At 35.3% G+C, this 13,900-nt stretch overlaps 1 protein-coding gene across 1 annotated transcript in view; it reads left to right on the forward strand.

The window, feature by feature from the left end:
- Window positions 1–13,848, forward strand: part of CCDC73 (coiled-coil domain containing 73) — a 106,208-nt gene extending 92,360 nt beyond the window's left edge. Inside the window, 5 exon segments of the mRNA XM_042784851.1 lie at window positions 2,082–2,117; window positions 3,669–3,837; window positions 5,009–6,553; window positions 9,652–9,785; window positions 12,942–13,848. Of these exon segments, the coding sequence (XP_042640785.1) occupies window positions 2,082–2,117; window positions 3,669–3,837; window positions 5,009–6,553; window positions 9,652–9,785; window positions 12,942–13,148 (2,091 nt within the window). The 3' untranslated portion in view covers window positions 13,149–13,848.
- Window positions 13,849–13,900: the final 52 nt, after the last annotated feature.

Below are 13,900 nucleotides of genomic sequence, written 5' to 3' on the forward strand. Positions count from 1 at the left end.
CCCTTTGATCCAGAGGGGTGCTTATATCATAGAAACTTGAGATGTTACCTCATTAATAAATTTATACATAATAGATAGCAGTTATCTTACATAATCTATCTTTACTAAATCCCATTTCACTAACATATTTTGCATGGGTGTTTCTCAAATAATGTGGCAGACCCATTGACTTCATATGTAAGTAAGTTCCCTGTAACTGTAAAAGTCAGTCCACTTCTACTCAGAGGAACTAATTTCAGCCTCTGTAACATGGGACAGATCAGAAGATTCGTTTTATCAACATATAGGTTATTTAAATTCTTCAGTTTTAGTTAAAAAAAACCCTAACCTTTATTTCACTTAGTGTCTTTAAGAATCAACAAAGGCATAGCAAGCTCATCAAGTAATGAGTGCAGGAGGTAGAAGACTGTATGCAGTGCATGTTGAACAAAAATTGAGCTTGAATTGCTGGGTGAATGAAATCCATGTTCAGCTCTATGTTTAGAGCACATATGAGAAGTCAACAAGTGGTTAAACACATGAAGACGGTCAAATTTATATTTCAGTCTTTTATAAGATTGGAAAAAACTTGGAAGCATCATAAGCCATAAGAAAAACTTCCCTTGTGCATTGAGTGTATTCCGTTGATGAGTATTGGTTACATAGTTTTTTCCATTAGTTTTTACATCCAAATAATGATTTATTCTTCAAAGAAGGGAAGACTCATTTTGCAGGTATATGATTTTGCTTTCAGTGCAAGGAAAATAGGAGGACACTAGGACTGTGAAGACAGATTATTTTCTTAGAACCAGCCTATGAATTGTCAGTAAAATGACAAACTGTAATATTTTACAATCTGGAAGAATTTAAGATCAATTTCTTCACAATGCATATATGTATGTGCATAGCTCACAGACTTACATATACACACATACATGAATATACACACACACATATCTGCTGGGGTATGCTTCATAAGGCAATGGAAGTTGGACTTGAAATGACTACTCATTGTGCCAAAGGTGTATAATGCAAATTGTGTAACTTTCAAAAATCATTGTTTCTTTGAATGAAAATGAAACATTAATTGTGTTAAGGATGCAGAATCAATGCACACAATCAATTGTTCATGGTGAACAGTACTTGTGCTTACTAAGATAACCCTATGAATTTGAAAGTATATAAACTTAAAGCATATGCTCATAAATGCAGCAAGTCTGATATGTCTTCTAAATATATATCTTATACTATCTTACAGCAAATTACCATAATGCTTTGCATTGTATGATCATAAGATTTCAAAACCTAGGCAGGTTAGGCTGAGTCAAATCTTCAGTGGAACGCTGCCAAGAAATTACAGGACCTGCAGCAGATCATAATGATTGTTCTAATTTGGAGAATTTCACCTTGTATCAGTAATGAGTCAGTGTCTAGTAAAACATAAAAGGGAAATGTGTTGGCTGTGATTTAGATCTTGACTACGGCTCCAACTGTTGCAAGGAAATATGCATATATTTATATTTACACCTTGTGCAATATGAAATCCCTGTGATTATGGGGCATGAAATTTAGAATGTATGTAAACTTCTTCATTCTGATCACCCGTGGAATAGTAATTAAACAGAAGGTCTTTTTTAAAAGAAAGGTTCAACATCAGACCTCATTACAGACTCAAATTGCAATTTAGTTTAACTTTACTATGCTTCACATTTAGTTTAATACAATTTGTAATACAGCTGTATACCATTAGATAATAGGGCTACACCTAGCAATGGGTTATTGTAATTCTTTTGTGTGTATATGTGCAGAGAGATCTGGTTTTGAGATTTTGAATTTCATAGTGTGAAATATTCTGAAAGGTCTTAGATATATGTTTCTTGCTTAGTTAGATTTTACTAAATCACAGGGAAAAAAATAAAATCCAGGTTTAGTAGTTTTGATATGTAGGCATTTTACTTTATGCATCTTGGACCTATTTTTGAAGGGCTGAACAGCCATTTGAAGTTGACGGAAACTAGGTTTATTCAACCCACCTGAAGATCTGGAAAGGAATCATGTAACTTTTCTCCCTTTCTAAGAACACTTTATCATGTTTGTTTCAGATACATTCAGCAGTTCAGGCCATACCAACAACTGTGGTAAGTTCCACTGTAGTAGCTGTTTTATACCTGTACAAAAGAATAACATGCACAGTTATATTCTGTTGTTTGGTGTTTCTATCTAACAAAACAGCTCCTAGGAGGAAGAGATTATAAAAGAATTACTGCTTTCATGAAAGAAAATGAAAATGTCAAGTATTTATATTTGAAAATAAAATCTTGAAAATGTGATGCCAATGATGTATATAGTCAAGAAGCAAAATTAACTACTTAAAAACTTAGAAAACTAGAATGATGTAATATTTACAGTTTCCAAATCAGAATGACAGGGAAAATGAGAATAAAACTTGAGGAAAAGAGAAAGAAATATCAATTGAAACTTCAAATTGAAGGTGGAGTATTTGGCAGAGGAGGAAGACTATTTTTAGGACCCTCCTCCATTCACCGTGACTCCTCCCTCCTCCAAATCAACAAAGCTGGGAGCATCAGGATGTTTCTGTGACCTGTAGAAAATTGTTTCCTGCGGATTTGTATGCTACATCATCTACTGTGCCACCATTGCAATAATTCCATTTTTTACCAGTATTGTCTACGTGTCTCCCTCCATTTTGCAATATATTCTGTCCTCCCCACATACATGATGCCCAAGCACAGAGCTTGTAACTCCTTCCCACATCCCAGTCTTCCTTTTGCAACACCTCCAGTCACCCAAGTATCTTCAGCTTTTTCTTGCATCTTTTATGGGCTAAGCAATACCCCTGCTCCCTCCCACATTTACGTACTTTTATATCCCATCTGTAGGGTGAGAGCTAGCATTTGTTCTTGTCTTCAGCTGCTGAACAGTTGATGAAGATAAAGGATGCATCTTCTTTTCCTTTTTTGGTGGGGTTTTTATTAGGGTGTTTCTTCACTATTCAGCTCCTAGTTTTCAGAGAACTTTATCAAATGCAACTTTCAGAAATAAAAACAAATACAGCTGCAGTAGAAGACCAGTGACTTAAGTTTATGTAGACACATCTTTCAGGTTTCTACTCCCATTGAATTGGACTCAAATTCAGGTTAAAAAGCTATCTGGGAGGGAACAAGGAAATGACTGACAGGAACTGCAAATTCGTAAGCGTTATTTGCTTATGAATTGAAGTTAAAAATCCTAGGTGTTTTGTTAGAACAAACCCTAGTGTTAATATGTGTCTTTATGCACATGTGTTTGAATGTAAATAGCAATCATGCAGGTTTTTTCTGCATGTAATTACTGAGCAGGTCACTGATTTAGCCAGCAGACAGAAGGAGTGATCCGGTTAGCACACGTACGACGCATATTCCTTCCTCTGAGAAACTGTCAATCTGTATAACTAACTTTTCTCTGTGGACTCTAATATAGCAAGATATTATTTCTTTCCTACTCTTCTAAGTTTTTAGTCTGCTTTGTTTGTCTATTTACATTATCTTTGTACTCTTCAGGTGAATGGTCTTTGTTTTCCATCAGAATTGTAAAAATTATTTTAAATCGAAGTCCTGAACTTTAAATCTAATCACTGACTGCAATTAATTATTAAAATATGTATGATCTTTTGTTCCATCTTATGCTAGAGTGGTCAAGAACACTCAAAAGACAGTGAAATACAAGCTATTCAGAAAGAAAACGAATGTATGCAATCTATAATAAGAAAAGATGGTAATTTTGGACACGATGAAGAAACTGAAGTAAAAACCACAATGGACTGCTCTTTCAGCACTGAGGAATTACAGATAGAACAAAGTAATAACATCACATGGATAACAGAGATAAGTAAAACTATTGAAGAAAAGATAAATGTTTACAAATACAGTATATGACGAATGCTTGAATGCTGAATTAAGTGGTTTTTTACTAACAACAATACAATTCTTGGTGTCTGTAGTGCTAATCTATGATAAATTCACAAAGCTCTGAATGAAAGCACAGTACTTCCAGTGGCTGCCCTGGGACATTAAGTAAGATCTCTGTGCTGTAACCCCTCAAGCTGTTGCAATACTCTTTTTCTGCATGCCAGATCAAGAAGTGAATAGGGGTTAGGAAGAACTATAATGCATATAGAAGTGTTTAGAAGCAAAACCAAGGACTTTCCCTTTTCCATGAAACAATTTTAAAAGGCAGAAAGAATGATTGCACTGCACAGGCCAATGAAGGTCTGTTCATGTGGGTAATCGTAATACTTTTCTATACAAAGCACTTTGTAACTCCTATAAGTAATTTTCTGAAGCAACCTAAAGGAAATGTACTTAGTCTGTAATGTTCAGTCTCTAAAATGTAGCAAAGATAAGTGGAAATTTAAAAGCTTATTAACTGCACAGTGACTGCTTTAAAGGATCAGTGCTCACAGCCTTCAAGTGTATCTTTTAGAAAACACCTTTCTGATATTGATATTCTCGTTATTCCTCACTGGCCCAGTACTATCAAATCATAGCGTATTCGTTTTGGTATAAACCTAGTCCCTTAAACAGTTGTTTTGGTTTTGTTTTCCATTTAGCTAAAAATGCCACTTTCAAAAATATAGACAAATACAGTTGCAGTAGTAATCAGTGGTTTAAACTTTATGTAGATACACTGTGGTTGATTAAGTATGCGTTATAATTTCATAATGAAGACCCCTTTCAATATAAGGCTGACAGATATCAGTTGGAAATATTTCAACTATAGACTATATCTAAAATCTACAGAATATTAATATATTTTCTGTTTGAACAGTTAATTAATATTTTGCAAGTTACCACAATGCAATACTTCAGTAACTTTTTGATAGACTTGTGTTTGTAATGTAAGATAAGAAAAATTTGTATCAATACTAATCTTGAGTGGATCTCTTTGGAAAGTTTAAACTGTAAAAATAAAGCATTACTTAACCTCTGGGTTATCTACCACTAACTAGATAATACACTTACTCTAACAGATTTACAAGTTCTTGAGAACAGTTTTAAGGATGAAATTAATGTTGCTAGCCCTTATGAAGAAAAGCAAAGGGAGGCTTCTCCCAGGAATACCCTTTGCACAGATGCTGATTTAATTACCCAAGGACAGACCTCAGAAATACATGTCACTGACTACAAAGAAGCAGAAAGCCTAGGAGCAACATGTGGAATGTTACTGGATGAAAACAATGCATATTTAGAACAAAAGCTAGAGGACAGCACTGAGCCAGTGGCAGCATGCTGCACACAAACAAGAAAGGTCGTCTTAGACAGTATTGACACCGTAGGTACCTACAAGAAAAATGGAAGTCAGGAGACTGACTCTAGCAAGCAAGAATTGTCCAATACTACAGATGAATCAATTTGTACTAAGGCAGATAAAAAAACAAATACCATACAACATAACAAAAGTGTCCTTACACCTGAAGCATCCCAAACCAAGTCTGAAGTGGTTCTTTGCACTGAGAAGAATGCTGTGTGTGAGAGAAGTACAGATAATCATCAAGCTAAGGAATTAAGTTTTGGCATCCTATCTTATATTAAAGAAAATGCTCAAACAGGGTATCAAAAATGTAGCTTGCTCGACAGTGACAATTACTTAGGCAATGAACCAGAAGCAAACTTGTTAAATCTGCGTGGTGTAAATAGAGATAAACTTCCTTCTAAACAGACACACGTAGACACTGAAGATGGAATTTACGATGACAATGACAAAAACAGAGATGGCTTGCTGAGGAGTACTGGTGTTCCAGCAGCTCATGCTCAACATCTACCAGCTGTTTATTGTGATAATGCAAGCAGTGGTGATGCCACAAAAGAACAGAATGATAATATGTCTCTCTTAAGTACTTTCAATTTATGCCCCCCCAAAATGGAAAGAGGAATGAATGTGGATGACATGAGCAGCAAGCAAGCTGAACAAGACAGCACTGAACAAGCAGGCAATGCTACAAATACAGGTACTTTGAATACTGAAGTCATATCTCCAGTAAAGGCTGATGGTCTTGAAATAATTGCTTATAAAACCACCCCAACAGATAGAATTAGTACAAATAAATTAATTCCATGTAAAAAAGTTAATGATAATATTCAGATACACTCTATCAAAAATGGACATTCCCTGGAGATTAATAATTCAACAAATAACACATTATTAAAAGAGAAAAAAGACTCACTGAATAGTACAGTTCCAGGAAGGAAGTTTGCTGAGGGTCACCTGAAAGAATCATGCTCTTTACCCATGAGAACATCTGGAAATTTAGTAAACACAAGTGGAAGGTCATCCTTTGATCTTTCAACCTCAGATAAAAAAGCTGAGAAAACTCCAGTATACTTAAACTTTCTAGACCTCAGCTCTTGTTCAAGAGTAAATCAAAGGAGAGGTCAAGCTACATGGACTTCAGCTTCCAAGGAACCTTCCCTTTTGAAAGAGAAACTACCATGCTTAGTGGAAAACACAAAGGTTATTTCAAAAACACAGTGTCAAAATCTCAGTGAAAATGTTGACAGAAGAGAAACGGGACTAGGTAAGAAAAATGATCATTTACATTTTGAAGCATGTACTGATTATGCTTAGAAAAATTAACAAAATGTGAAATTTCTGCATCTAATTTTAGTGTAGCATTAGAAAAATTTAAACTGTCATTTTAGTTACATGGTAAAAAAAATAAATTCAAAGATGAGAATTCTTCATTAATTTATAGCATAAATGCAACTAAACAGCTTTTGTTTGCTCAATTATCTGATTAAATAAACTTTTTCTCATATTTCCCTTTGTGAAAGAAAAGCAGTACAATGGCAAACTGAATTTTTATAGGCATTTTTAACCCTAATATAGAGCATGCTCTATCAAGGCTCTGCGTATATCTGCAAAGCACTGAGCAGCTTTTGGAAATTATTCAGTGCCCTTGTTTTGCATGAAAATTAGGGTAGTTTTTGAACTGGTAGATGCTTCTTTGAATGGGGATTAGAGAAATTTTACTTTTTTATTTTATTGTACATCTTTAGTTCAGGTGGACACTTAAAACTATCTGAATGTGTAGAATGTGTGAAAGTAGAAGTTTATATTCTTTGAAGCTCCAGGTAACACACCTACTTGTTGAGAGTGCCTAAGGAGCTTTTTCACCTCATACTGATGGCACTTGGTGATTATTTGCTGAGCAATATTTTGCATATGCAAAGCAGTAAATATGAATGTTATTCCACATTTCTAAACCATTACTGAAATATGGAAAAACTTGTATTTTAGATTTGTTTTGCAATAAAATTAGCTGCTAGATTACCCCTATATTTATTGACTAAAAGTGCCATTTCTAAACTCAATCTTTTATCAAAATACTACAAGTCTCATTTCTATTTCCACAGTAAACTGACTCCAATACATTTATAGATGTTCCTCTACTTCAGTAACTGCTCAGAGTAGAAGATAGTATAAGTGGTGCTTCCTTTCTCAAAACAAAGCTTGCATGTGGATTCTATTCCTAATGCACACTGTAAGCATAAGAAAGCAGATGATCTCTTAGGCTCTGGAAGAAATTACAGCCCCTGCTTTTGTCGAAAAATGGAGCTTTGGGTGCTTAGACATTTTTTCGAGAGAGCTAGGTCTACAATATAGGGTGTTTGTGTCTATTTGAGGTTTTGTTGATGTAGTGTTTTGAGCTTGACCCCTTGAACATACAAAGAGCAGAACCGACTCCCATCCCTTAGATTTGTAGCCAGTGGCAGTGAGACAGAAAACCAGCAGTCTGGTTATTTTATATTGTTCCGGTGTTATGAATTTAGATGTATAGGTAATTTCAGTTCTGTACTTGGTCTCTTGCCTATGTACATTTGTATACAGACACACAGTTTTTTGAAGTTCAGTTTCAGAAAAGTTTTTGTCTCTAAACAATAGTGGTGGTAGCAAGGTAGCAGAATCCTGATCTTACATGGTACATTATTTCTTTTAATGATGTGAATTTTGATACTTGTTTCGAGAAAATGAATGCATAGTTATGTGATGTTCTGCATGTATCTTTTCTGTAAAAATGGACAGAACTGTCTGAAACTCCTCCATGTGTTCCTCCTCATTTGCTTGTCAGTAACGCTTCTGCATGCAAAGTATTGTAATTCCAAGAAGTGACTCAGGTTCATCCAAAGGAGTTGGTAGGGATTTTAATATAACTCCAGTTGCCCAGATGAGTTGCCTAGTGACCAGTAGTCACCAGCCCTCTTGGATTCTAGCAAAACTTCACAGGGAGGATCTTGATCTGGGTCCCAGATATGCCTCTCGCTCTCATCACACTGCCTAATTCAGATGGGTCCCTACTTCAGCTTGCTGACCTCTCAGATTCCTGCACTTCTTTTGAAGACTGGAGAACCTTACTGTCAGGGCACCTAAGAGTCATTGTGGTACGCAGCACTGCAACTTCCAAGATTTATTGTGGTTGGTTTTTGTTCTGTTTTGAGATATTTTCCCAAATGGCAAACCTGGAGTGGAGTCCATGTGGACAGTGTCCCTAAATTTTTATTTTATGTTATGTTATTTTCACTTACTGAAGCATAAACAGTTTAGCCATATGCAAGACCTAGAGGTGAAGAGCACTGGTGACAGTTTAATAAGCCTATCTGAGGGAATTCCTTTCACTGCCTAACCACAATGCAATTTACTATTTATACAACTCTAGTTCCCAGCGAGCAGCCACTCCACATTAGTAAATGGAGGAATGAACTGGGAATGGGCAATATCTTCCTGGCGAACTCTTGAAAAAGAAAACAAACACAAACTCATAACTGTTTTCCTCTTCCTCCCAAGGGAAAATGACAGTATTCTTAATTAACTGTTATATAACCATGAGGTAACATGTATTTTCATAGCAAAACAAAGCTTGTAGTTATTGTCGCAGTGATTGACGGGCATCTCTGTAGTGACAAAACAGCTACTGTTTGCATTATGAGTAATTGTGAAAGTATGCTTATGTTTTGATCTTGCAAGGAACCTGATATTGGTTTCCACAAAGTCTATTAGCAATGCATAAAGTCACTGTAGGGCTGGAGCCTTATACACTGCTACGAATAATCTACTTACTTGCACTTCCTACCTTTAGTGGGTAGCTATAGCTTGATTTCCTGAAATATTAGGTATAGCCATTTACAAAAAGACTTCTTATTTAAAATGTTCTTAGTTTGTCTAAAAACCTTTGCATTTAGAATGCCTTTTTTATTACAAGTCACCTGAGAATATGATGTCAGGATGGAAGTAATTATGTATTTTATTATCATTATCAGAAGGTAAGTCAAGTAATACTGTTTGGAAAAAAACAAAACAAAACAAAACAAACAGAATCTTCAGAATACATATATTTTCTATAAACCACAATTTTAATGTCATTAACTTAATATGTGAAAATGATAGAAAACACTTTTAATTAGAGTAGAAAAACACCTCATCTTTAGAGACCAAATAGATGCAGAGGTATGTGAAAGAAAAAAAACGAAGAGGGAAAAGCCCACAACAGAGATTTAGTGATTTAAAACAAAAATACCTGAGTTTTTAAGATCAGAGGTAAACCAGAAGTTTAGTTACTTTACAATTAGTGCCTAGAGACTAAATTGCAGTTTTTATCATTTCCTTCTTGTCAATCAGGTTCTACCAGTTTCAACAGAACTGACGACACTTTGAATACCTCTAGTATCCACCGAGACCCCCAGGGAGACCCTAGTGAAGAATGGAATGCTATAGCAAAGACTTTTTATGATTCTTCTTTTCCCACAGAACATGTAAGTCAATTAAAAATATTGTGGACCAGACCTCAGTGAGCTAATTCCACAGATATTTGTACAACTGTACGCATCTGGATACTTTAAGACTGAGTCAATCTCCAAAATAATATCAAAAGGGCAACAAGGCACCATTTTTCACAATTAAGTTTGATAGAAAGCAGCAGGAAAAAGTCACAGTATATGAATCAAACCCATGCTAACCAGTCTGTTTGGGAGGGGAGGAAGAGGGTATTTCATTGTGTACCCTAATAAAAATCATCAACTAGAGTAAAACTAGAAGTTAAAAAAAAAGAAAAAAGTAGTATGTAAAGGTATAAAAACTTTGTTTCCTCTATTACTTGTTAGGTACATGTTATTTAAAAGAACCTGTGAAAGACTAAAAATTCAGCATATGTATGAATTAGAGACTGTCTGTTTATTCTGTGCTGCAGTTATGTGATGCTATATTTAGAGTTATCTTATTTAGTAGGATGACATTACACAAATATGTAAAAGCAGAGAATTAAAAAGAAACCTATTGTTTCCCCGTAAGGCAACTTCATTTGGGATGGCACTAGCAATGGCTCATACTGCATTTTTAGATCTATAATAGACTGCGGAGCTTGGACAACTGTAACTGCTGCATTAGGATTCGACCTAATGCTAAACATACTAATCAAAAGTGATACAATAATTTACAACTGCAGTTGCTGTTCCTTTTTAGAAGAGGTTCTAGAGGTATTTCTCAGGTAGTTATTGCTGTCTTCTTTGGATGAGGTTTGAGGTCAGGGTGTATGGTGTTTTTAAGTGACAAAGTTGTCTGGCTTGAGGGGATTCAATCAGCTCTCAATGCCATTAGCATTCACATTCTCTGAAATTCAGAAGTAGACTGGTGTTTCAAATTATTCAGCTTTCCTAACATGACTCTAGTTGGAAATGACAGTGAGGTGGAATTTTCACCAAACATAGTGATGGTATATGCTGTGTTTCTCTTGCATTTTCTCACTGAGGTGGAGCCAGGAATTGGGTGAACTAAAATACCTAATCTACAGCTAATACAAAGCTGTATTATTTCGTTATCTGATTGTTGTTATATCTACTGTCACCTCCAAACTAAAGCTCTTTGTGTGCTAAGTAAAAGCTGAGATGTGAGATGAACAAGAACAGAGTGCCTTGATGGTTTGACCTTAGATTATTTTACAGATACTTAATCTATGAAATCTTAGCCTGGGATATTGCAGACCACACCCTTCCATCTGTGTTGGTATCATTCTAATACCTTCTGTCCTCAAATTTGTCATTTTTATGACCAATATGAAAAAGCTGCTGAGAGATCAAAAATAAGCTCAGCAGTCTTTCTGGCTGCTTGGTTTATTTGTTTTGACTAACATGTAGACTAGAGCAGATTTATGCCTTCTAGTTTGGATAATCTCATTCAACCAAAGTACAGTAGTCTAAAGTGATGAAAATTAGTAAGAAATGCTACAGGTGCACTTAAAATTCTAATAAAAATATGAAGAACTGTTTTATACATTAGTCTGTACATGCCCGAGTACCAAGGTAAGGATGAATAAGCATCTTCAGCTCAGTTTAATCACAAGTTCCCAGTTGTGCAGTCATACTATTCAGCAATGAATGTTTTTTACACGTGTCAGACAGGTTGTCATATAACTCAGTGCTGGCAATAAGACATGTTTCACTTGTATTTTATTGTGAAAATGCTGCCTTTTAGTTTTACAGTTGAGATTTTTTTTTTTTTAAGCTTTATAATAAACCCACTGCCACGGAACTGTATTAAAATACTATACATATTATCTAACTGCAGTTACTTCTCCAAAGAGGTCTAAACGCTTGTCTTCAGTAAAATACAAGTAACACGGCATTGCACTGGAAAAATTCACTTCCACATGTGGAAGACCTAAATGAAAGACTTTATCTTAGATTATTTGTACAGGACAGATGCAGCCCCATGTACTATTCCATAGAGATTTTGATTTGTGGCTTGAAATGAAGTATGATCTGTTTCTTTCTGAGGCCTTGGAAAGATCATGGGAAAATATATGTATATGGCCACTAGAATTAACAGGTTTTTAAAACATTTTATTGCTCAAATGAAGAACTACCTCATTGAAATGGAGATTACAGACATTATAGACCTAAGGATCAGTATCTTCACCTGCATGGCAGTGATGTTGTTACAGATGCACTAGGCTAAGTAAGTGAACAGTTTGCATGAAGATTATTGTTCACGTTTTAAATTTCAAGAAATGCTTGTGCAGTGGCTAAGGAAAGTTTTAGCAAAATATCCATGTGCTAAAATAAAGGCAGGCCTGAAAAAGTCTTTATGGCTTATAGCTGGTTGGGGCACAGTTGTCTAATGTTAAAACATAATTAAGCATATGGGGAAGGCCTCACCTTACGATCCCTGCCAGGGAATTACCTTAGCATGCAATTGAAGCATGAGATGTCAGGCTATAGATCCCCAAGAACTACTGCAACACTGGCTCCGTGTATCGTGTGCCTGTGCTCAGGCAGGTGCTGCAGTCTGGCCTCCCTGCGAGCCATACAACACTGGATTACGAGTGAAGAACTCATCATTCAAGAAAAATGCTGTTTCCCTACTGTGTTGCCATATATGTTTGATTGGGATAGATATGAAGTATCTATCAAATAGTAATTAAAACTATTCAAAGAACAAAAAGATTTTTAATGTAAAAAAACAAGGTAGTACAAACCTTGCATTAGTTAATTAAGTTTGCTTTTTAATCTACAGTGAATCACAGAGGGAGTTAACACTATAAACCTCGTGATTTTGGGTTTTGTTAATCAAATGCTTGCACAGCAATAGAAATGTCAATTGCAACATTAAACAGTTTAATTAAACTATTTATTTTGCTAATCTGTGTTCTGGTACAAGGTTGTCTTTTTTTAAATCATACCCTTCTGTACTAAGTCTTATGTTAAGGTTTGGTTTATGAAAGTGTATTTGTTATTATCAAATTTTCTAAATCAAAGCTGAAGCAAGCACTTCAAATTAAATGTATTTTTTCCAACTGACTTCTTTCTGTTCACACTTCCTTTTCCTTGGTTGCTTAATGCTCAGCAAAATCCACCAATCTGAACCTTTGTACTTGAATTTCACTGGATTATTAACTGCTAAATTTGTATTGTCAGGTGAAAGAAGGATTTAGTGCTTTACAGCACAAGCAGAAATCTTCTCCCATGACTGTAACTCCAGCAAGTGAAAGCGCACTCAGAGATGAGGCCAGCTCTTCTATGCATAACTCCATTATACAAAACCAAATAGAAGAAATCGAGAAATTGCTGAATTTGGAGAGACTTCATTCAGCAAGAAAAAGAAAATATGAAGAAGGCCAGTGAGGATCAGTGGCAGGAAATAAAAAGCATGTCCTTTAAACACAGATATATCACTTACGTAAACCAGATTTATGGAGGTATTTTTACTGAATATGGTAGATATGCACTATGCTTTCATGCTTAATACAACATATAGATGTTTTTTTATGTTCAAAAATTGATACAATCCCCATTAATATTAATACTCTGTTTCTGCAATGAAATATGCAAGTTGTTATGGGGTTTGCCCAAAGTTAAAAAGTTCACAAGTTGTTTATATTTTAGTATCCACTAAGTAAAATTTAATGGTTACTTAAGAGTATGCTTCTACTCACTTCATTTTAGTTTCTGTGCCAGACTGCTCTCTCGGGTTTCCAAACAAAATCAGCTGCAACTGTTTCAAAATACAACAGTTTCTACAAGCGTTTACAACCACTTACAGCAGTTCTAAATGGCAGAAGAACAGGAAAATCTTCTGCTTGCCTTTACTGCTAACTTATTTAAATATATCTGTTATAGTTGATTGTGTATCAATAAGGTCCCTTTCAACATCAAAGCATCAGGTGTGATTTACAGAGATAAGGCAGCAGATTGTGCTTCAAAAAGCTTCACCTATAACTGGTTCACCTTTTTCCTCCCTTAGGGTAGACGGGAAATTTTCTCTCACTTTACAATTACTTGCGCTATAATTTTTCTGACCTTCCTCCCCCCACCTCTTGCAAAGAAAGATTCTCATACTGTAAACTTAAACAACAGAAAAACCATATCACCGCTGT

The sequence above is a fragment of the Tyto alba genome, unplaced genomic scaffold (genome assembly GCF_018691265.1).
Source record: "Tyto alba isolate M040663 unplaced genomic scaffold, T.alba_DEE_v4.0 Super-Scaffold_8, whole genome shotgun sequence".
Taxonomy (NCBI): Eukaryota; Metazoa; Chordata; class Aves; order Strigiformes; family Tytonidae; genus Tyto; species Tyto alba.